The sequence below is a fragment of the Calonectris borealis genome, chromosome 8 (assembly GCF_964195595.1).
Source record: "Calonectris borealis chromosome 8, bCalBor7.hap1.2, whole genome shotgun sequence".
NCBI classification, from domain to species: domain Eukaryota; kingdom Metazoa; phylum Chordata; class Aves; order Procellariiformes; family Procellariidae; genus Calonectris; species Calonectris borealis.
The window spans coordinates 3,904,694-3,927,264 of NC_134319.1; the positions used below are offsets into that span (position 1 = coordinate 3,904,694).

General features: G+C 41.4%; 1 protein-coding gene across 18 annotated transcripts in view; it reads right to left on the reverse strand.

Moving 5' to 3' along the window:
- NFIA (nuclear factor I A) overlaps positions 1-22,571 on the reverse strand; it is a 252,842-nt gene that overhangs the window by 15,736 nt on the left and 214,535 nt on the right. For 10 of the 18 annotated variants that reach the window (XM_075155643.1, XM_075155635.1, XM_075155644.1 and 7 more), the window contains 3 exons: positions 22,006-22,184; positions 19,308-19,473; positions 11,971-12,062 (listed from right to left, as the gene is read on the reverse strand). In XM_075155643.1, coding sequence (XP_075011744.1) covers positions 11,971-12,062; positions 19,308-19,473; positions 22,006-22,184 — 437 coding nt within the window. The remainder of the gene's footprint in view (positions 1-11,970; positions 12,063-19,307; positions 19,474-22,005; positions 22,185-22,571) is intronic. The other 8 variants (XM_075155647.1, XM_075155641.1, XM_075155638.1 and 5 more) reach the window with 3 other exon arrangements.

Genomic DNA, 22,571 nt, shown 5'->3' on the forward strand with positions numbered 1-22,571 from the left:
CGTTACACCGCGGGGAGCCCCGGGCCAGGGCCGCGGTGGCCGGTGAGTCCCGTACAGCTCCGTCAGGGCCATTGGGGTTGGGATGATACAGGTGCTGGGTGACCGGGGCAAGGAAAGGCCACCCCAGCCTTCGCAGGTAGCCAGCTCTCCGGTGGAGAAATGGGAAAAGCCTTCGCAGCTCATGATCTGCCTTTGGGTGAGGAGGGACGTATTAGACATGGCTGGCTAAAGGGAGTTGGGTCTTGGCCTAGTGTGGAGCGATTTTCACACCTATTGTGAGATGCCAATGGAAGTCCTGGTGGAGTGTAAAGTCATTAAATGAGATGAAATTAAACAATTTTGTTATTTCTGCTTCATCATATTTGTGCAGTATGGCAGGCAGAATGAATTACTACTAATGATCAAATTTAGTAATACTAATTAAACTATCTCAATTTAATTAATACTAACAGAGAAAACAGACAAAATTACTAATGTAAACCTTGAACTTAAAATCAGAAGGTGCCTCTTCGCTTTTATGAGTCACTGAATGTGAGGCTTTTCTCTCAAAATAGACTGTATAGAAGTGGCTCTTTGTACTCAGTAAGTAAGCTGCTCCATTGTACGGAGAATTACAGCGCTCTCTCATCTTTTTTTTTTCCCCTGTTTTCTAAATGTTACTACTTTTACTCCTTGTATCCCTGAAAAGCCTCCAGAAGAATCTGAACTCTGTTTTGACTCATGCAACATCAACAGGACTGATAAAGCAGTTATCATTACTGGGACAAATTCTGCCCTTCTTACTACTCTTAGGAGGACAACGAGTTTATGAAGAGCCTGTGGAGCCTCCCTTGCTGGGAGTGAACCAGACGGAACATAACCTGGCCCGTACTTTCAGATTTAGCCTACAGGACCTGTAAATTGGGAAAACCCTAAAACCAAACCCATCTCTACATCAAGGAAGATTGCTTTGGAGTCACTGAGAGATAATGTAGCCACAAAATAAATACTCTGGAGATACATAATGACTGCACTGCAAGCCCTCCCCAAAAGAAAACGTGAATTTTAACCTTTATCTTATTTGAAAAAGACTAGATTTATTCTACTGTGCATAGCTATAAGCAAAATACAAGCATAATTAAACAAAAATATTATTGTATTTCTAAAACAAACTCCTGCCAATAACAAACCTCCCATCTCCTACTCTCATCGACTTCAATGAATGTACAGTCGGGTCCAATACCATAGATTGACAGACACGATCTTTAACCCAAAACACTACAAGAAAGTCCTTCAAAAAAAAAGAGAAGAGCCAAACAAGAAACATTATGTGTAAAAGTGTTCCTGCCGTATCTCAAATCTCATTGTTTAGCACATGCAGGGATGAAAAAACCCAACCCCACATGCAAATTTCATATCTAATTTTATCCCCTTCTTTTAAAAAAGATACCTTTTCTGTTGTCATATTTAAAAAGATGTAGTTATAGCAAAAGCACAAAAGGATACCTAAAGTTGTATAAAGCTGATCCAAGAAATGCAGAAATTATTGTGTTCAGCCTCAAAGGTGGCTGCATTTTATTGGTAGTGATTTTTGTTACTCTTAAAATTACATTTCATTGGCTTCTGAAATGTATTTAGCTGCACCTCTTCATGTGTAATAACGAGTATTTGTATAGATGATGTAAGAGTTGGGTCATGCAAGTGAATATGCCTGAAAATATTATGATTATAGTGTCAGTACTGTTTTCAAAATTGAATATTAATAACCAAAGTAACTAAAGGCTACATAGTCAAGCCTACAAGATAGGTTCACGTTTAGCCTCTTGATTTATTAATATTAGATTTTTTCTTTTAAAAGTATCCTGGTTTTGGATTATACTTTTCCAGTTCTATCTCTGTTCAAGTAGAATATAGTATATTAAGTAGTATAAAAACAAATGCCTAAAACAAGGCGATACCTTTTGTTGTACTAAACTAAAACCAGGTAAAGTTTGAAAGCTACAACTTGGCACATTGTTAGTAATCCTTACTAAGAACAGACACCTTTGTTAAATTTAAAATACAAACAGGTTTTAACAAAATTGCAGTCATTTTGCTGTGTTTCTTTTGAAGCCCCCATCCTTCCCCTGTATGCTATTTAATTTTGTCTAGGATAGTAGACAGCACTAGGGGAGGTGATGCTCAGTGTCTCGGGAACATGAAACCTGCTGCAAACTGGAGAGTCCTTCTCCGTTGAGGAATGGCTGCTCATCTTTTGGTCCCTTCTTATGGAATTCAGAGCAAGATAGTCTATTTTGCAAGGTGTTCACCTCTGGAGCTTATTTATTCCTTGACCTCCGTGTTAAGGCCATTAAGCAAAGGTGATTCTTAGAACAGAGGTAGCTTAATGCCTATCCATTGGGAAGGATGTAGGGATTGTGGCCTTTAATTTTTGACCTTCATTGTAGATTGTGGTCCTAATCCTTTGATTGCAGAACTGTTAAAAAGTATATCTGGCAGTTGGCAAAAATCTTAATGTTCCAGTAAATGCAAAAGCCATAAATTCAGCTGCTGACCTTTTCCATCCAGGTCACATGTGACACCTACTGGAGTTTGTCAGGCTGTGTGGAATTTATGGAGCTCATATAGGTATCAGCTGCGAAAGCTGAACTTTCATGAAATGTCTTTCAAAGGCACTTCCAACACCCTTGTAAAAAGTCAGTATGTCTTTTTTTAAGGGTATACATTCTACGCGCATTTTAAAAGGTCTCATCATGCCATATCTGCAAATCTTCAACACTTAGGAAACTTCAGCTCTTAAATTACTACTCTTTACAAAATAGAGAAATCAGGCCAGGCATGTAATTATTGTGATTACCAACTTCCAAGAACCCCTTTCCAAGCCTACAGAATACGCTGAACCTCAGTGCCCTCCTTTCTTTCTCACATGCATCTCTCTGCCCCTCTCTGAAATTGATGGCGTATTGTCAGTCAGGGAAATGTGATTTGATAGTACCCTAAAGCAGTTGCAAAAGAAAGGAAGGAATACAAAACCTACTCAGGTCCGCACCGTGAGCGTGAGATCAATGTTTTCAATAATACGTTTGCCGCCATGTAGCACCCTAACTGTCACAATTAATAATGTAGAAGGAGCTGATTAACTTAAGTAAAGTGCTCTCCACTGTGTAAACACATAAAGATCTATAGGGCAAAAGAGGAAAGAACGAACAAAACGTCATTTTTATATTTTATGTGGACACATTCTTGCTTTCTATTCTGCTCTTGTAACAATTACTGTACTAGCCACTCTGACAGAGTCAATAAATCGATCTGGGACCTGATGCAGCAGCGAGGCAGACTAATCCAATACAGCATTATCTGCAGTGGAGGTTGGGGGCGGGCGTGGGGTGGCCAGGAAATCGGCCAAGTCAAGTAAAAGCAGTAAGAGGCACATAACTATAATCTTGCCTTATACTTGTTTGATTTGTGCGTGTGTGCACATATGCATGTGTGTATCTGGACACATGTGCAGCTCTGCAGGAGGAAAGTGCTCTGCCCATGCTGCATCTCCAAAGTCCTTACAATACTCCAGCTGGTCACAGGACCCTGTGGCTCAGCGAGGATCCGCACCCACTCTCATTTAATCATGTCAGCAGCGTGGCCGATGAATTTAAATGTCTGATGACTCTCTCCCCCACCGCTCCAAAGTCAGTACCTGCTCCCCCTCTTGACTGCACCCACCGCAACAGCAGCAAGAGCTGCTGCTTGTCCATTGAAAAACAAACCTGGGAGTCCCCTTCCCTGTACTCTGTACCTGTGAACGCAGGAACTGTCACGTTTTGCCAGATTGAATGGTCACTTGGGTCTGATATTATGTCTCTGACAGTGGCTGCACTCCTCTTGGGAGGAAGAATCCCTATAAAGGAGATGGGCCAAAATGATTTGGCCTGAGGGGAAGCTTCTTCCCAGCCCCATGCAGTAAGTGGTAGGCCTTGTAAATCCATGTTAGCGGGGAATATGAGATTGAAAAAATAAAAATAAAAGAAAGTTTCCTGCTGAATGGAAAAAAGAAAACTGTTTTTTGGCAGAAGTTCTTCAAGAAGGAGAACACAGGCCATTGTTATTATGAAGACTTTTCAATGAAAACGCAGAAAATCATTGCCTTTTAGAGTAATTGTTTAGCTAAAGAAAGGTTACACAGCTTGTAGAGAATTTAGTAAGAAATTAAATCTCTCCAGCTCATTCATCATATTTCTGCATTTGCCAGCTCTTCCCACCAGGCCCACACTTACTTCTTCCCTCTCTTCTCCCCTACTGTGGAGCATAAGTAATGGCCATAAAACCCACAGAAAGGGTGCCTTACGCACAGGCTTCCTGTTTATTGTAAGGAGGGGGAAAAATGCAATAAATTTAGTTGCTTAGTTTGGGAAATTCGTCTATGTCCATTGTAAATAATTGTATGCTGTAGCTATTGGAAATAGGATGCTTAGTGTTAGTTTCCAAAAAAAAGTCTGAACTGCTCACCGGAGCCTGCAAGGAGGAGGAAGAAAAAGCACAGGAAAAAGGATCCCCCCCGCTGAGGACTAACCCAGGCATTTCTGGACTGATTTGGCTCCAACCCACTTTGAAGATAAGGCCACATGATGGTACTGGGAAGTTTTCTATGAATCTTTAGCTTTATAGTGCAATATGTGCTTTCTTCTTGAGGTATACTGTTCTCTGCTGCTTTTTAAGAACTGATCTGAGAGCGAAATTTCATACGGCCCCCCTGCGCGAGAGCTCAATTAAACGGGCTTTGTGCACTGAGCCGAACAGTGAAGGGAATGAGAGTTGGGGAGTGACCCTGATTTCTGGTCACCTTTGTATCTCCGCTCTGTAGAGCACACTCTGGACTGTCATTAGCAACTGTGATCAGAGCAGCACGTTGACACTCATGCTGCACCGGGGACATGTGGCTACGGAGCTATTGTGTGATCAGGGGCACATCAAGAGTACCACGACTGCATGCGGGCACTTTGCTCCCATCATGGTGGAACCATCTCAATTTTAGCTTAGTGAAGGATTCGGCCAACATTTCCTTGACTGATTTCAACAAAAGAGAAGAGCAAGTTTAATATGGCCAAACACAAAGCAAAGGCAGAATCTGAAATCTTCTTTCAGCTTCCCAGGGTCTGAGACCTGCTGATGCTTGATAGAGATTGAGACTGCATTTTCTATGCACGCTCCGTCTAGACTTACACTACATTTTTAGAGCCATCTCCAGGCCACCCTCAAGATCAGGCCAGTATAGCTGCCTCCTGGGTGGAAGATGAAAGACAGCACCAACATTCAGGTCACATATCAGTAGCTTGGTACCGCTGGTTCTGCAGCAAAACACTTTTTGCTCAGGAATCAAAACATTCAGTGGTCATAATAGAGCTCAAGCCCACCAGAGCCCATCCTTCTTCAGCGCCCTTCAGCCCAGGCAATTAGTATAAATTAAGTGGTCACATATACAGTATTCTCTTTTCACACACTCAACTGCTCATTATAATGGTTCTGCTTCTCATCTGTTTTGGGTCTCTCATTTCTTACATGTATTGCAAATCTCTAGTAGGAAAGCGATCCACAAGGGCATAGGGCCCACATACGCTCAGGAGCAATCTAAAATTCAGATGGCGCTTTGGGCACTGTGTAACTCTGCTCCGGGTGTCGGAGGAGAGCAGCCCTCGCTTCGCATTGCCGATATAGGTAAGTCCACAGATCCCTGGGTTTGGAAGGAGAGCAACCCCTCTAACTTCAGCAGCTCTAGAAAGTAGCAGCCCCACACCCCAAAATTGTGTTTTTATACCTAGTCTCTGCAGATGTCTGTTCTTTGCCCAGGAGAGATGTTATTCCTGCATTTAAATGATGTTCTGAACCTGCCAGTACATTTGCTGCTACAGGCCAAAAGAAGGAAAGGGGCAGTCAAGTCTCTGCTTAAAAGTTGCTCTGCAGCTTAAGTTTCTTCCAAAGCCATTCATGCTGGCCTAGGCAAGTTACTTTATGGAATATGTAGTTGTCAGGGGGCTGAACAGATTTGAACAAATGCTTCCAAATTAGTGTTCTTCATCTTCATTCACACTCAAACACAAGCGGTGCATTTAGCCTGGAGGACAAGTATTCTTATCCTGGGGAGGAACAGTCACCTAAGCAACAAGTAGCGCTGACCTGGCTTATAGATAGTTCTGCTCAGAACCCCCAAAATAAAAGGCCTCATCTTGTTCCTGCAGCCTCTCACGTTCTCTGCATGTCCACTGCAATGTACAAGCCACACACCCCCCTTACACTTTTTCTGAACACGAACGGCTCCGCGAAGTGAAGCGGTGGCTCAGCTGTTAGCACGCTGCAGCAATACCACGAAATCCTGACCTTACCCTTCCTCCCGAGGGCCAGCAGGTGCCGGCTGTCTGACCAGAGCAATTCCTGGGCACTGGGAAATGGGAGAAAGAGAGAAGGGTGCAGAGACAGAAAAGGACAGGCAGCTTGTGGTACTCATTAATAAAGCACATCAACACGAGCTGTGCGTGAGTCTGGCAGCTCTGCGCCACTTTCTGACGGTGCAAAGGACAGGGCACTGTGGCAGGGCTTCAGCGAGAAGCAAAAACGGAAAATCCCCGTGAAGCGAGGCACATGTTTTATTTGTCGAAAGAAAAATGTGTGCACTGGTTTCTTTCTTCCATAGGGTGGCAATGGAACCTGGGCACAAAACAACTACACGGTTTCAGCTGCAGGAGCGATAGCTCTGGAAAAACTGCATTAGCTTCCTATTCAAGGTGCTGACTTTGATCTATGAATCCTATATGCTTTCGGGCCTTGCTACCTGTGAGGCTGCTTCCCTGCCTCCCCCCTGCCCACGCCGCCTCCAGCCGCAGCGAGGGGCATCACCTGCACTACATTCCTCCGAATTAAGTGTCTAGGCAGCAGTGACTGGCTGTTATCACAGAAGGACCATCTACTCTGGAATTTGCCTCCCTCCCTTGTCTGACAGAGCTCACATCTGCTAACCTACAGGACACAGCATAAAGCTCATTTTTTTCTCATGCCCTTTGTTTTAAAGTGCTGCCAGTGAAAAATTGCAGGTTGCAGTTTGCTTTCTAAAAGGATTGTGGGGAAGTAAAATAGTCTTTCCCTTGTCTCTCAAAAAGAAAGTAATTGTACAATTACGTTTGTATATGCACCTGAGGCGTAAGGTGGTTTTTTAGAGATAAATAAAAGCCTAAAAGAAGAAGTTACAAAGATACCACTGTCTCATTCAGGAAAGGCAGAGAACAGAAGGAGATCTAAAGAAGTCAGCAATTTCCTTATACTACAAACATAGTATCCCTTTTGCTAAACTTCAGTAATTTCCCCCTCTAACTTACTACAGGGCAGCATTACTCTTTCACAGATGTGTTTCACAGCATGCATTTCTGTACCTGGTCTTTTTAAGGCTGGTAGCAAGAGCACGGCTGTGCTTCTGAGCTTGCTGGTGTTCATACTGTGATCATTTTGCTGCCTAGATAAGCTTGTTTGACTTTTGGGGGTTTTCTTATACTTTATTGCATTGTGCTAGGTAAGTTATGGGCCTTTTGTTTCAATTGTTTTGCATTATAAACGATGAGCTCTACCTACAGGACTGTTGAAGCTGTGTAGCTCTAGGGCCCCACCAGGAAAAGCATGAAAAGACAAGACCTTGGCTTATTATCCATGACCTGACCGTAGCTTTGGGATCGTGCAAAGGCAGAAGCAGGAAGAGCTTCTACTTCTGTTTTAGAAAACAGTTTTATCTTTTCCTAGAGAAAGGTAAGGGAATAAATATTTGGTTTTGCGCTTAACTAAGTTTTATAAACTAACTGGAATGGATCTGATATAAAGCATGTTTAGATTGGAGAAGGATTTTTCCTGAAACAGCTGGACAAGAGGGTGCATGATACACTTTCTCTCTTAGGCAGAGAAGAAAACCATTTAGTTTCTCACAGGTGGTAAAGCAGTTGATCCTCTGGCTGGGTGCCTGCAGTGGGAGGTGGTTTCTGTTCTGTGCATCCTCGTAACCTAACTGTGTAAGGCACACGGGCTACTGGCAGGTAGGAGTGATTAGACGGAGCAGGCGTGTGTTGCTCAGGAGCTGTTTTTAACATCCGAAGTACAATTTCCAGGACGATGTAGGGTAAGTAGGTGGCAAACAGGACTCAGCCTAGTAAACAATGTTTAGTGTGAAGTGGAGCTCCAGCACACTGAATACAGCACAGTCATCCCTAAAGAAATTTTGTACTGTAGAGCAAAGTCAGGGCATTAGAGATCAGCAAACGCCGTTTAGAGTGGTGAGTGACAACGCAAACTCTGGTCACAAAGAGCAGGTTGCTAGTTTAGTGTTACCAGCTGCGCGTAATCTGAGTGCATATCCTGTGTTTCACAGTTACTTTTATCGCTTGGTTAGGAAAAAAACTACCCCAAAACTCAGAACCCTTTATTCTTTATTAGTGTTGTTGCTACTGATAGGCTAGTGCCTAATTAATGTGATGGTACTTTCCCATTCCTCTACCACTCTTCTTATTACAAGTCCTTGGCAATATGAGAGATGTATCTATTACTTAGTCATGAGGTATCTAGACCAGCTTGCTTTTGAAACTAAAGACTGCGTAGCCCAGGCATACTGTATTTCTGATTTGCATATGGAAAAGGCAGTTAAAAAGCTGATGCCCCCATATTGCTTGCGAGTCAAGTAGCAAAAGTAAATGATTTATCAAGCAAAGGTTACAACACCTGTGCCTTTTTGTCAACATATACAGAGGATGCCAAGTCAAGTGTTTCTTCTAATACCTCAAACAGAAATTCAGACTCAAATAACCCCCCAGATAGGACAATTATGCGGTGAGCCGCTGGAGTGGCAGAGTGATGGATGGGGTACGCAGAGGCAGCGTATGAAAAACAAACCAACTGAAAAGTTTTGAAGCTGCTAAAACCAGACAAAGCCAACAGCCCTTTTGGGGCTTTTGGTACTGGATCAAAACTACTGCCTTAAATCAGTTTATTTCCTGGTCTCTTCTGTCATGGAGCTGTCGTCCTGCTACAACCTTTGTTGACACAGGAAGACGGCCTTTTTCTAAATAAAATATATAAATTCTGTAATTCCTTTAAGGGATTATATTTGAAGCAATGTGACATAAATCAGAACATGCTGCTAATGGAAATGTCTACTGCTAATTTTTATAATGCCCATTAAGAAAGGCATGTACTGGTTTTGGTTGTTTAAAAACAGCCCAGGACAGAATGATCCTTGCTCAAACCCAGCCATGCTGTTGTACATTTGTCTGCGATTTTATTCCAATGTTCTGTGAAAGCCCGTGAATGCCCATGTATGGGAAATGCGACTTCTGCTGAGCGGCGCTGTCACATCCCTGTGCACAGACTCACTTCTGCAGCATTTTAAAACTAATAACCATGATGCATACCTCGTGCTTGTAGTCAAATGACCCACCAATTGGAAAAGAAAATCAGAGCCACCAAAAAGCTGACCGTAATATTTTCTTATAGTTTGTAGCTGGACTGTAATTTTAAAAAAGCAGATGTTCAGATATAGTCTTCATTTTTATTTTGTTGTTCCAGCAGTAAAGAGTTGCTTAACCCTTATATTTAAGCTTGACTTTCAGAAGCTGAATGTTCACTGCTTCCCCTTGTCTAAGGGAGCTGTGTGGCCTGGCAGTTAGTGGTCCTCAGGACCCATATCTTAGGCTGACTCTGAACGTACTATAAAAATCCTGATGGAAAGCAGCCACCCCAGCTGCTTTTAATAACATAGTCCTATGTGTTTTTATATTTTCATTTTGAAAATATCCTAAGTGATCATTCTATACACTAATGCCCTGCAAAAAGAGTACAAAAGCATGTCTTTGTTTAGAGGAACGCTGAGTAAATCCCAAATCATTGCAGTAGTATTTTTACCTCACTTCTCTGATTTAAAACACAGTCAACTTCAGAGTTGTTTCATGAATAAGTAGTGAGTTTTGCTGATAAATTATATATTTAGTATCAAGTGGGTTGTGGTGGTGTAATGATGTATAGAAGCACGGAGATGCAGCTGGAGTCAGAGACTGGAAGTCAGTCTCCTTACCCACTGCAGTATGTTTGACTTTAATTGAAAGCTGTGCTTGAGTATTGTTTTTCACTGTACAGCATTGTTATTCACTATACTGCATTACACAGAAGCACTTAAAGTAAGGCTAGAGCACTTTAAAATGATTTAAGTCATAAATAAAGAGGATAAAAGTTTACAGTCAACAACCTTATCTGGGAAACCTAGGCTGCAGGATGCAAATAAGTTTAAAATATTTTGGAGACTTAATACTGCTGTGTCTTACTACATAATCAATTTACCAACTAGTAGTTTTTCAAGTCTTCTGGAAAAGGTAAGTAGCATTCTCTCAAGGGTTTCAAGTTTCCTGAGCTATGAAGGAAAAGACCAAATGCTTAAGGACTTTAACAGCATACCTTAACATTCCTGTTTCCCGATTTCAGTGTATTTCTGTGTATTCTAGTTGTTTCCAAAAAAACCGGAGAAATACGATTTAAATGTGAAGGTGCATGAAAACTTGTCACGTACATGAACCGAATAAAGGAAGAGGCCTGAAAAGTGGGGTGCAGGCTGCGTTTTGTTAAGGCATGAAAAAAAATCAGAAACCGATGGGTTAAAACCCCACTCTGCACTGCTAGTGTACTTTCTGTGACCCTATTTAATGCAGAGAATGTTTGAGATTCGATGTAGTTTAACCTGTGCTGTCGACACAGCTATAAACTAAAGCCCCTAACAAATTAGTACACAATGAACAGATAGCGAGAAAACACGTTATGTTCACAGGCATCTGGGTGCAGCCCTGTAAACTGAAAATCTTCAGTAATGAGTGACTTGTGTTTCACTGACAGCGTAGGTGCTGAAGCCATCGCAAGGAGGAGTCTGTCTTCATGCCTATACTGGACCGTGGCATGTGACAACCATTAGTCTGTACAGTAATTATTCAGATGCATATAAACGATTTGAAAGAACTTGCAAGAGCTAAGAGTAGTACTCCCCAATTTGCTAGTTATTTGAATTATTACTTTTCAGTCATCGCAACCAGCTCAAAACAAAATTACAAATATTTCTTGGTGTTGACCTTTAAAAGAATTGTAACATAGTCAAGCAATCACTTAAAACTACAAACTACAGTTGTCCTAAAGCACTAGTTCTGTTCACTTTTTTATACCTTCTCCCCCATGATAACGTGATATTAAGCACAGACTTAATTTTTTCAACATCTGGCTCAAATTAGCTGCTAACAAAACTGCCAACAACTATTTTCTTAATCGACCCTGGGAATTTGATACAGCTTGGAAAAAGCATATTTAAACCTCGTCCTTCTCCTAAAGAAACACAAATGTTTACTTGAGCTTCTGATTTGACCATAGCAGGACTATGAATTCAGTTAACCCAGCTTTATAGGCCTGCCTCAACTGGACTTTTTTCTCTTTGTGTAAGGAAACAGATGTGCTCGCATTTACAAAATCTCCTGCTCGCTCAAAGCCCACCATGCAAATGGCCAACCAGGAATTCGAGTCTATTTTTTTACGTGGAAGTCATTGGAGCGGCCTCCCGTTGTATTTGCTGGCGGACTAAGGTGCACTGTTACCTGATGGGTCTCTCTGAGCTCCTTTTGCATATGCAATTAAATGCACTGCCTAGGGAACAGGTTGGAGCAAAAGTCTTTGAAAACTCGGTCCTAGAGGAAAAAACCTGTGCACTAGAAGCCAATATCTTAGAAAGCAAGAGAGATCTTTCCAGTTACGAAAGCAGCGTTATTACTACATAAGCCCAAAAAAACACAACAGACAAACAAACTGCAAGTGACATTTCACTGTAGTTACTGAGACCATGTGGGTGAAGTGACAGCGGCAATGCAGCTGGCTCCGCGGGGACACGTTAGAGTACACTGAAGAAGAAGAGGCTGCAGGCATACAGAGAAGTCGAAAGCGGCCCACCTGAGTCTGTTGAGGGATATTTACAAAGCTTGGATCCCGTGGTCCAACACTGACGAATCGGTTTGCGGGGGAGGTGCTGGGTGTCGAGTAGGCTGTGAAGGGAAGGGACACATGCGTTGAGGAAGCGGCACTAGATTGCACACGAACAACACCAAAACACACCGTCTCAGAGCCACCTAAGCAGATGTTTAACATAGAAATGTGCAAACGTTTTAGAGAGCGAGAGTTTGGTTTTAGACACCGGAAAGGTTTGGTCTTCATGATGGGGATATAAACACGTAGGGGGCTGGGCTGCTGGGAGAGGGCTCCTTGCCAGGCAGGACGGCAACGACGTGCGCTCAGGCAGAGGTGTGCTGGGGTCACCTGCGCTGCTCCCCGTCCCAGAGGAGCACCGCCGCAGGCCTCTCCGTGCTGGGATAGCACAAGAGACTTCTGTAGGTCCTGGTATTGCCTGATGGCTTTCACTCAAATATGTGGCATCTCTGGTTTTAATGGAGTTTTGTGTAGCAGTGAATTTACTAAAGTGCTTATTAGCAGAATCAGACCCTTATTGCATGCTAATCCAGCATTCTCTCTCGATATAAAGTTTTGGTTTTCATACTGCTGTGGTCTGCACTCTCTAAAATGTTCACTTGATGTGTTTGACAAACTAGGAAGATCCTTTCGGTAAAAAATTAATGGGTTGCAGTTTCACTGGGGTGGTAAGTGCAATCAGTCTGAAGGCTGAAGCTGCCTTTAAAAACTGGAATGGCTCCCATAAATGTAAAGCTATTAAATGCAATGCAAGCCAAGAACCCAGATTACTTCCAAACTTGAAGTACTTTAATGATTTTATTGTTGCATTATATTCTCCACTGCAACTGTCCACAATGCCACGTACTTCCACATCCAAAAGCTTTCAACGCATTTTCAGTCTTCCTCTCATTTGAAAATCCCCCATGCAATCTTCTCCCTTGTTCAGTTTTTTGCATGTTCAGATCTAAATTCAAATAACCTAAATAGACGCCTTAATACAAACAGTGATTCTGTCTATTTTAAATATATTTATGGGAATGCATTCTGCTGAATAAAATCCCCAGACAATCTAACTATCCAATGAAGAGACAAAAAACAATGTTAAAAGGGAAGTTACTTGCCAAATTCCAGTCAAGCTAAATATAATGTTCAGGCCTCAACGTTACAGAAAAATAAAGCGAGTTAAGAGTCGGAGAAGACACTGAGTTGTCTGTGTAGATGTTGCCTTTCTGAAGGCAAAATTTTCGGTGAAGAGGCATTGCATTGGAGGAGCCTTTGGTTTAAGACTGTACTGAATCAGACCAGTGCTCCACCTTACCCACTGTCCTCTCTCTTACAGAGGCCGTAAGCAGGTGCACAGGGAAGAGTCAAAACAGGCCACACGTTTACTTTCTCATATTCTTTCCCACCCTCTGATTATTTTCAGCTCAGGGACTCCCTGTATTTAATGGCCCGCAAGGGATTTCTCATTGATGAATGCCCAATCTGCCCTTGAACCCATGCAAACGTTCTGCATCCTACAAAGCCCTTTGGCGAGGAGTTCCCAAGTCTACGAGCATGCAGAACCGCATCCTTCCCTTCCCTCTCCACCCAAGTCTCACAAACGTCTCATGATGCCTCCTAATTCTTACAATTATATGAGATAGCTTCACTTTCTCAAAGAGCATTCCCCCGAAATCACCCCAGGAACTGCGTATCTTCATTTCTTACTGATCTGAGGGGAGATAAGGCACTTCTGACTTTTAAGAACGAATTCTTCCCAGTTGTTTCCAGCGAGGTGAGCTTTTCTCTCCAAAAAGCTAACACTTCGCTAGTACTTGCAAAAATCATGCAAGGAACACCTTTCCTTCACAAAGTTTTAAAGGAATTTTTAAGTGCACTAATTCATCTTTCCGAGATGATTTTGCAAATTGCAGTGCAGCTTGCGTATTAGAGTATGAACAGCTACACTGGTTGTTATTCATATCTGCAAATCAAGGAAGAAATGAACTGAGTAGATTTGGTGAGATGTTCTTCTTGCCTTTTTACCATCTTAATTTGCTTAATAATTCAAAGAAGCCACAAATTTGCAAAGGGTATGTCTCTGTTGCTAGCGCCATGTATTAAGATTCTTGTTTTACAGTGAGGGTTTTTTTTTAACTAACTGCTGAACCCTATGTGCAAGACTAAAAATTCCTTCTGCAGTGGGGAAAATTAACTCAAAGCTCAAAAATCAAACATCTGTTGTTTGGTTCTTCTGGTCTACTTTTAAGGAAGCAGAATGAGTGGAAAGGCCATTTAATCCCTTGGAGCAGGTAAGTTCCACTCAGAAGGGAAGGAACTCAAGATCTTGTTTACAGTTCCCTGTTGGCAGATACTTTTGCTGTGATATTTGGTAGAAAATCAAAGGGAAACCATCAGAACGCTGTCTTAAATGGCTTCTCTGTTCAAACAAAAATTCTAAAGCATTTGAAAACTCTATAATATGCACAAAAGTCCCCTCAAACCTTGCTGGGTGAATTACTATGTATACCTTTCTTCCGTAATGCTCCAAACTATGTTTAACTTGCTTCCTGAAAATACTTGGATGTCAGCTCGGTATTTCCTTAAGGTCATATAACTACATTGCTAGAGCCAAGAAGCGAAGAGTACCAAAACTACATATATGCAGAGCAGGCTTTACACTGGACTCTCCCAAGATGCGAGTCCCACTTCACTGTAAAATGTCACGAGATGTTTGCGGATTGTAAGGGGCCATTTTGGCTCAGAATATGGAGTTGAAATGGAATACACATTAGCAGTGACTCCCGTTATGGTGAAATTTGGTTCAGAAAAGGGAGCAGTCCAGAGTGTTGCTTAGCCCATCACCAACACGGCTTCTAGCCGTATCTTACTGTCTTCATATAAATACCCTTGCTTGACATGGAGGTGGGGTTCCTGGAAGTCTTACCACTTCTGATCCCTATACTCTGTTCTAAGATTAGGATGGGGCAAACTGCTCTCACTGGTTAAAGCTGGGTCATACTATATTTTAGTACACATAGGCTACACCTATGGTAGGGTCTTCAAACTCCTTTTTAGGAAAGGGAAAAGCAAAGCATGGAAAGGAACAGAAGCCAGGTCTCTTAGGCAGATCTTCTCCTGATCTTTATCAGCTTTGCTCCATGAGAATTGCATAGATCTACACTAGTTTACACTAGCCGATAGCTGGCCCGTTGGGCTTGAATAGAAACATCTTCCTGCCCAGCCTAGTCTTGCTGCTACTGGAATTCACTAAGGATTGTTTGCAACATCATAGCCCGTAGCCAAGGAAATGAATGTGATGCCACAAATTTGCTATGATGCTTCACTTCAGGAACAAGCAAAACAGGAGCTGGCAGAGAAAGAACATTTGCTCACACAGACAGCTTTGATATTTAGCCAAAATGGCAAGAAATTGTATGAAAGACAAGACAGACAAACAGTTTTGGGAATGTCATGTATTTTAAAGTTTCCTGCAGTAGGAGAATGTTAATTTAAAATATACTTTCCTGAAATAAATTCTATTAAGGATAGGAGTGTGTCATTTATCAGCCAGTTCTGGATTAAAAGGATAAACTTTTGGTTGGTAAAGATGATTTGGGTGAGCAATAATCTAATGTACCACTAGGTCTCTCTTTTACAGACCAAGACGACAGGTACATGTGCTTGATATGAAAAGCTGTGCTGTTTCGCAAAGGACTGGAAGTCAGTTTAGCCGTTGTGGAGTTGTAGTGAGAGAATTAACCGGAGGAACACAGTGCAATACAGCAATTCCTACTGCAATGCATTCTGCAGCTGAGTATCTGAGAGGAAACTGCAAATTCTAACAAATTAAATGATACAGTCATCACCCTCTTTTTTATGGATGGGGAAAGGAGTGAACAGAAAGCTAAAATAGCTTGCCCAGAGGGTGCTCAGTCAATGCATAGCAGAGAAAGGGAGAGAAATCCAATCTGATTATGAATCCAGTACTATAGCCACAAGATCATTCTTCTCATCCTGACACAAATGCTGTTTAACACGAAAACTCCTTTGTGCAAAGGGACATTAACCGATAACGATCTTGCCCAACAAGGGAAAATAGCTAAGTTTCTCCCCATGTAGAGTTGTGAACCTTAGAGAATAACATTTAGTTTAAAAAAGCTCTTTAAAAATCACGGTGTACAGGATGGCAGTATCTTAGACTCTGCATTGGAATGAGGGCCACAGATTCTAACAGTCAGATTCAGCTATGATAGTGATAAAGTCCAACTGGCATGTAGTGGAGGTGGTGTTTTCTTTGGGCTGTGAGATATTAAACCCAGAAACTGTCAAGTTCAAGAAAATAATTGTGTTGTGTTTGTTATGGGTTACCGACCAAACAAAATCGAGAAGAGATCTGAGATAAGATAATTTTGGGACTGCTTCTGATATCAAGGATGTGTTCTATTGAAAAGGCTTTTTATGGAGGAAAAATGAACCCTCCCAAACTTCATGAATCCCATCTCCATTGTGTCAGCCTACTGAGGAAAATGCTGGCTTTCCAAAGGGATAGGATTCGCAGCTGAAATTTTCAATTCCCAGAGCATGCCTGGCCACCCAGTAGCGGCAAATCCCTGGTGTGCATCTCCAGGGGCTCTTCCTTCCTTGGACAGCACTAATGTTCATGTTTTGGTTAATGTCACAGCTGGAGAGTTTCACTATTGCTCTGAGAATCATTAACCACCTTGTTGTGATTTTTAGCTCTCATTCCCAGGAGGCCATGCTGTATTGAACAGCTGCTCCTGGCTCCCGCACCCCTCAGGAGGGCCATATTCCAATTTTTGGTAGGGCCGTAACTGCATTTTGTTTCTGCAGAGGGCTTTCTGCTAGACCAAAAAAGGGAAGGAGAATGGAGCAAATGCCAACCCTTTTCACTCCATTTCCTTGGGGGGGGCTTCATTCTCCTCCACACGGCTAAGGAGAGAGTCTGGCCAAAATCTAACATCATTCCTGCCTTTGTTGCATAAGTGACTTTCCAATATCCTAAAGCTCTGCAGGGCAGTCAGCCATAACCCAGCGACACTCCCAGAACCGGTGCACTCGAGCAGTTCGTAACCATGGAAAACACCTTTTTGTGCGGCTTTTATGAAACTCTGGTGAATCTGCACTTGCTATTTGAAGGCCAATATTTAGTTAAGAAAAAAATAAACACCGATGAAAATGGAGGGTTGGTACTGATTGACACACTAAATGGAGTCCAGTGGGCTCTTCTTGTAAACCCTCACTGCGAGGCTAGGAACTTTGGTTTGTTTTACTCTTTACGTGGCCAGCCACTTCCACTGGCTTTGGTATATATGTAATATTTTTTCTTAGAAGATATTTCCTATAATCTGCTTTTCTGTAAAATTTGTCCCTAAATTAAATTATATGCTTCTTTACAACTCAAGTCACTATTATTCAAAACCCTTACCAAAAAGGAAGATGCATGCCTGAACATGTACAGAACTATATGTTTAGACATCAGCATAGCTAATTAACAAACAGTAATTATTTTCCTAATCTTTTGTTTAAATACTATTAACTGGCTGCTCTTGAGAAAACCTCGGTTCCCAATTAACGTGGCAGCTGTCTGCTGAACACTGAGCCACAGTGACCAGCCCGAGCCGATACCGATGGGTGGCGGTCTGCGAACTTCAGCGGACAAATGTCAGTTTTTATGCCAGCTGAGAATCGGGCCAGACACGCATTTAGCTTGTTTACATGATCACAGTATCACAAAAATTAAGTATTAAGATTACTGCTAAAATGATGTTGGGAATTTTTTTCTTTTAGATACCACACGCTGCCAGTAAACTGAGTCACAACCGTAATGACAAATATACATTGACCTAGTTTCATTTTTCCCGGTTCTGAAGACAAGGAAATAGTAAGGCATTGCTGACTATATTCAGCGATAACTCTGACTAAACATTAACCTTTTAGATTCCACTGCTGACTCTTACTGATAGGACTTAAAAGACAGTATCTCCCATCAGAGAGCATCAAAACTTCCTGATAGCACAAGTGTTGGTCTAAGGTCAGAAAGAGGAGTGGAGGGGGGGAATGAATCAACTTCTTAGCTCAACAAAAATCTGCTGATCAATTCTTGAAGTCCTGATTCTAGAAGATCATGTTCACAATCTTACCAGACTGTCTCATACTAAAACCCATTTTAATTTCTAAGCGAGCCAGAGCATCTTGCTGAGTTTGCAGTTGTGCACTATCGCGTAGCAGAAGGCAATGCAAAACTCCGAGAACTACCAGATTTTAAAAATGCCCCCTGGAACCTGTGCAAATCTCCTCAACAGTATATAAAGCTTTAAAAACGTAGGCTTCACATGGTCTGAATAGCGAATACCTCTTTGCACATCAAGCAGTGGTTGCATATAGCGTTTAAATAATAAGCTTGAAAAGCACACAAAGGGATTTGCTCTTTCGATTAGATTGATTTTTGTTTGTGGATGTTATTTGGACTCCCTTCACTGTGGAACAAGTCCCCTACAGTTGCCATTAAAGCACTGAAAGCTTCCCTTTTGTTTTTAAATGTCAGTTTGAGCATAGCTTCATTAAATCATTTCACAATTAACTCCCTGAACATCCAGACTTTTTTAAAGCATCAAACCCAGCTGAATCGCATTTGTTTCCCAGAAGAGTGAGTCCAAAGTGGTATCCCCAAGTGTGTATCCAGGAATTTGTATATTTGACTTGTGGCTACACAAAATACATATGGGAGCCGTGTGGGTGGTGGAGAGAGGATTAACGCTTTCTCCCTGGGCCTAAGAAATATCATAGCTTCTTGCCCAAAATGCAGGGCTCGGGAACCAAGTCATAAGGGAAAGACGTCTGGGTTAATCTAGGAAGACTTATTCCCCAAAGAACTATAAATGAAGTGAACTTGAAAGAGTTGTTAGTTTAGCCCAGTGTGTATACGCAGCAATGTTTTCGGTGAGGCTATCTGTCTGACTTCCATGTAGTATCTATCCTCTAAAACCTGACTTGAGATAACAAACTGCCTGCTCATGACAGTAAACAAGATCCCAAAGGTCCCAGGTCTGTGTCACAGCTTAGCTACCAGCCTTGATTTCTCTCATGCGTGGTTATGTGAAATGCCAAGAAAGCAGAAATAAAACTGTAACCTTAAGCTAACTCTTTTCTCGTTAAGATAAAAGCAGCTCAGAATTTTGTCCATCATATACAGAGCGGAGAGCTCTCCTACTTCCCGAGAGCTAGTCCAGTCCTCATCTCTGAACAGCCGATACACGGTGATCGCAGCACGTTGCGCAGTGCTATTAGCTCTTGGTTCCCGCTGCGTCTATACTTACTTGGAGAAGTGGGAGACGTGGCCCCTCCTTCTGTTGATGTAGTTGGAGGTTTTGTGTCTGGCACTGGCAGAGGCACAGGCCTAGCCATTGGTGGCGGAGGTGGTGGTGGCAACATTGGGGTAGGAAGGAATGGATTGTGCACCTTGCCTTGGCTGCTACCATTGGGCTGCCAAAAATAAGCAAACAGACAAAAATTATACTAAAAATCAGCTATTAGGAACCTCCGTAATAACAATCTAGTTGAAAGCTACGTGCAATACATTTACTATCACTTGAGAGGTGGCAAAGAAAGTGCTGTGTCAAATTCTCCATTGACTTCAAGGAACTTTGTCTCAAACCCTGTGAACCTTGTGAAACTACGGAAGTTCTCGCTTTTAAATGTTTGTCCTATTAGCAACAGATCTGAACTGCCCTGGATTCAAGTCTACTACTCTTCACATTTCCTGCAGCCGCTAACTCATGCTCAGTGAGAGTTGAAGCAGTATTTTTGACCCCTTAAATCCCCCGGTTTCGTGCCTCTGTTATACCCTTAGGATATCAGTGCCTAGGACTTGAGTGTAAATTTCTTAAAGATACTGCTCATTAAGAGAAAAAGCAAGCATTTTTGGTGGTCTTAAAAGTCACGCTGATATCTTATTACAGGAAAATGAATGAGTATATATTAAAGTAACTGCTCTCCCACATCTCTTTTGAGTTAGCAATAGTGTAGCTCACAGTTTAGTTGCCATTAGGATCCTATGGAGAAACGACTGAACTTAGAACTGCTTCATTTTACACATTAGGAAAAAAACCCTCCATTTAGTCTGGGATGTGGTCAGTCACAGGCAGAATGGGCCCAGCTATACAAGTGTGGTCTTTCAATTAATCACCAGAAAAGCCTGTCCATAAGCAAAAGTGTTTTCAAGTATCATAAAAACAAGAAGCAGGCTTAAAAAAAATGCCCCCCCTCCCCCCAACTTGTTAAGTTTACATTTTTTAAATGTAATACAGCCTGGACACTTGAAAACCGTACAGATAGATGCCAAATACCATTATAAAGAGAAAGTAGGACAGCCTGTGAATCAGGTGTTCCATTGTAGTGACAAAAATGATGAGATCACTTTCGACAGCACTCTGCAAATTGATCTCACTGCAGTTCTTCTGGCACTGAGCATTGGCTTTTCCATTGATGATAAAAGCTCAGCTTTAAACACAGATCCATATTCTAAGTACTGCTAAAGAAAATAATATTTTAATTCCTGTTAGGGTTTCCATTAGCCTGAATTACTGGGGACAAAATACTCATACTGGCAAACCTTGGGATCTTATTTTCATTTCACCTGCTTTGGCACTGACAAAAGGCCTTAAAGTCATATAGGTGCAAATCCCACTTGTGCTAGAGCAAAAATGGTTCAGGGCATAAATAAGACTCAAATTCATCTGCATTTAACTTAACAGCATTCCCACTGACTTCAAAGACTGCAGTTACTAGTGTTTGCAGTAAGAAGCAATCCTTCAGGGATATTTATTTTTCCAAGATCCAGTACCTTTAATAAACTAATATATTAGTGACATCTCTCAAACACTATCTTGTCTCACAATTAGGTCCCTTTCCTGCCAAGAAGACCCCTGCTGTATGTTCATTGTGAGTGTGCTAACAGTTCATAATGCTGAATGGTTTGGGATAAATTAAGCAAATGAATACTCAAGGAAAAAGAAAAGCACTATATTGATTTGTTGTCTAGACATAAATGTATCTGCTAACATATTGCAGACATTATTCAAAGCCAGTACTGGCTGGAATAAGTAGAGTCAGTTTTTCTGCTAGGGAAAGGAAAGCACCGAGAACAATATAGCTTATTAAATAAGTGTAATAAATTAGATGCTAATAATTAAACTAATTCTCATTAACACTTTCAATCGTATGTATGTCAGGAGAGAAACAGTAATTTTGCCAGTTATTACTTCATTGGCTGGAAAAAGTTACATGCATTACATTTCATGAAATATTCAGAGCATTATTTTAGATTTGATTTACATAAAATTTATAAATTCTGTATTTGACCGGAATGCTATTTCAATAATAGCAAGATGATTCACTTTATTTGATTAAAAAAAAATGAAAATGGTTATTTGAAGCTTTGGAACTCTGCTTAATTTTTCATAGAGATAAGGGGAAAAGATAACTGCTTACAGAAATAACAAACCATAATAAACTGTACTTTTAACATCTTGAGTTCAAGTACTGGTCAACTTGATCTAAAGTGCTATAAGGCAGTATTTTTTTTTTAATGAACTTAGCTGATCTGAAACATCTGTTTCTCACCCTCCCTTTTCCTGCTCCTTCCCCCCCACTCTCCCCTGAACTTCAAAAATAATTAATAAAAATTATTCTGCCTTCATATTTTGTTAACCCCAGTTCCACTAGGGTTACAACGCATGCAGCAAAGTCATTTGTGGAGGGACCCAAAAGGTCACTGTATCACCGGCTTCTCTGACAGTTTAAGTTAATTTCACCACAATGTGGTCGAGTGGTTTTTTGGGGAGTTTTTTTGTTGTTTTTTTAAATATTTTTGCAGTAGCAGCATTTTTTTTTTTCTTCCAATGACTATTCAAGGTGTGTTCCTGTGTGCAACATGCTGTTAAAATAATCCCATAATCCCATGGTTAATTTTACATAGGACAAACACTTCTGAAGAAATAAAAACGGCTTCCTTACATTTAGGAACCCCACCTGTCCAGCCTGCTGACCAGCGTCGGGGCAGACAAGTTGGACAAACTCTTTCAGAGTCTCCTGAGGATGATAGCGGATTGCTGGGTGTGAGAAGTATGGCCCAGGCTGTTGAATAATGGGTGATGTTGGAAAATGAAGAGTCGATGGTGTTGCATGTGGACTTGCTATAGGAAAGAAAACAAAGAAGTTATATAGAGTTTTGCCTTCGGAAAATAAAACAGTTTAAATCTACTGTAGTTTTACTTCTAGTCTTTTTTAAAATGTACAATATTGTTTATACATCTGATCTTCACAATTAATATATTAGACCACATTGTGTCCTACACTCACTTCATCTAGATCCTGAAAGCAAACGGAGCCAGACATTTTGAAGGGTTTTCTGTATTTTTAGTGGACACATATAAAGGAATCAGCAGTCCTTTGTGAAAGTGAAAACTATTCATCACCTTAAGAGCAGTCCTCATCAATCAGGCAATAAAAAAATGTATTTGGGAGATTAGGGTTGATTTAATTGACATTTCATATAACTTGGATTTACACATATGAATCCA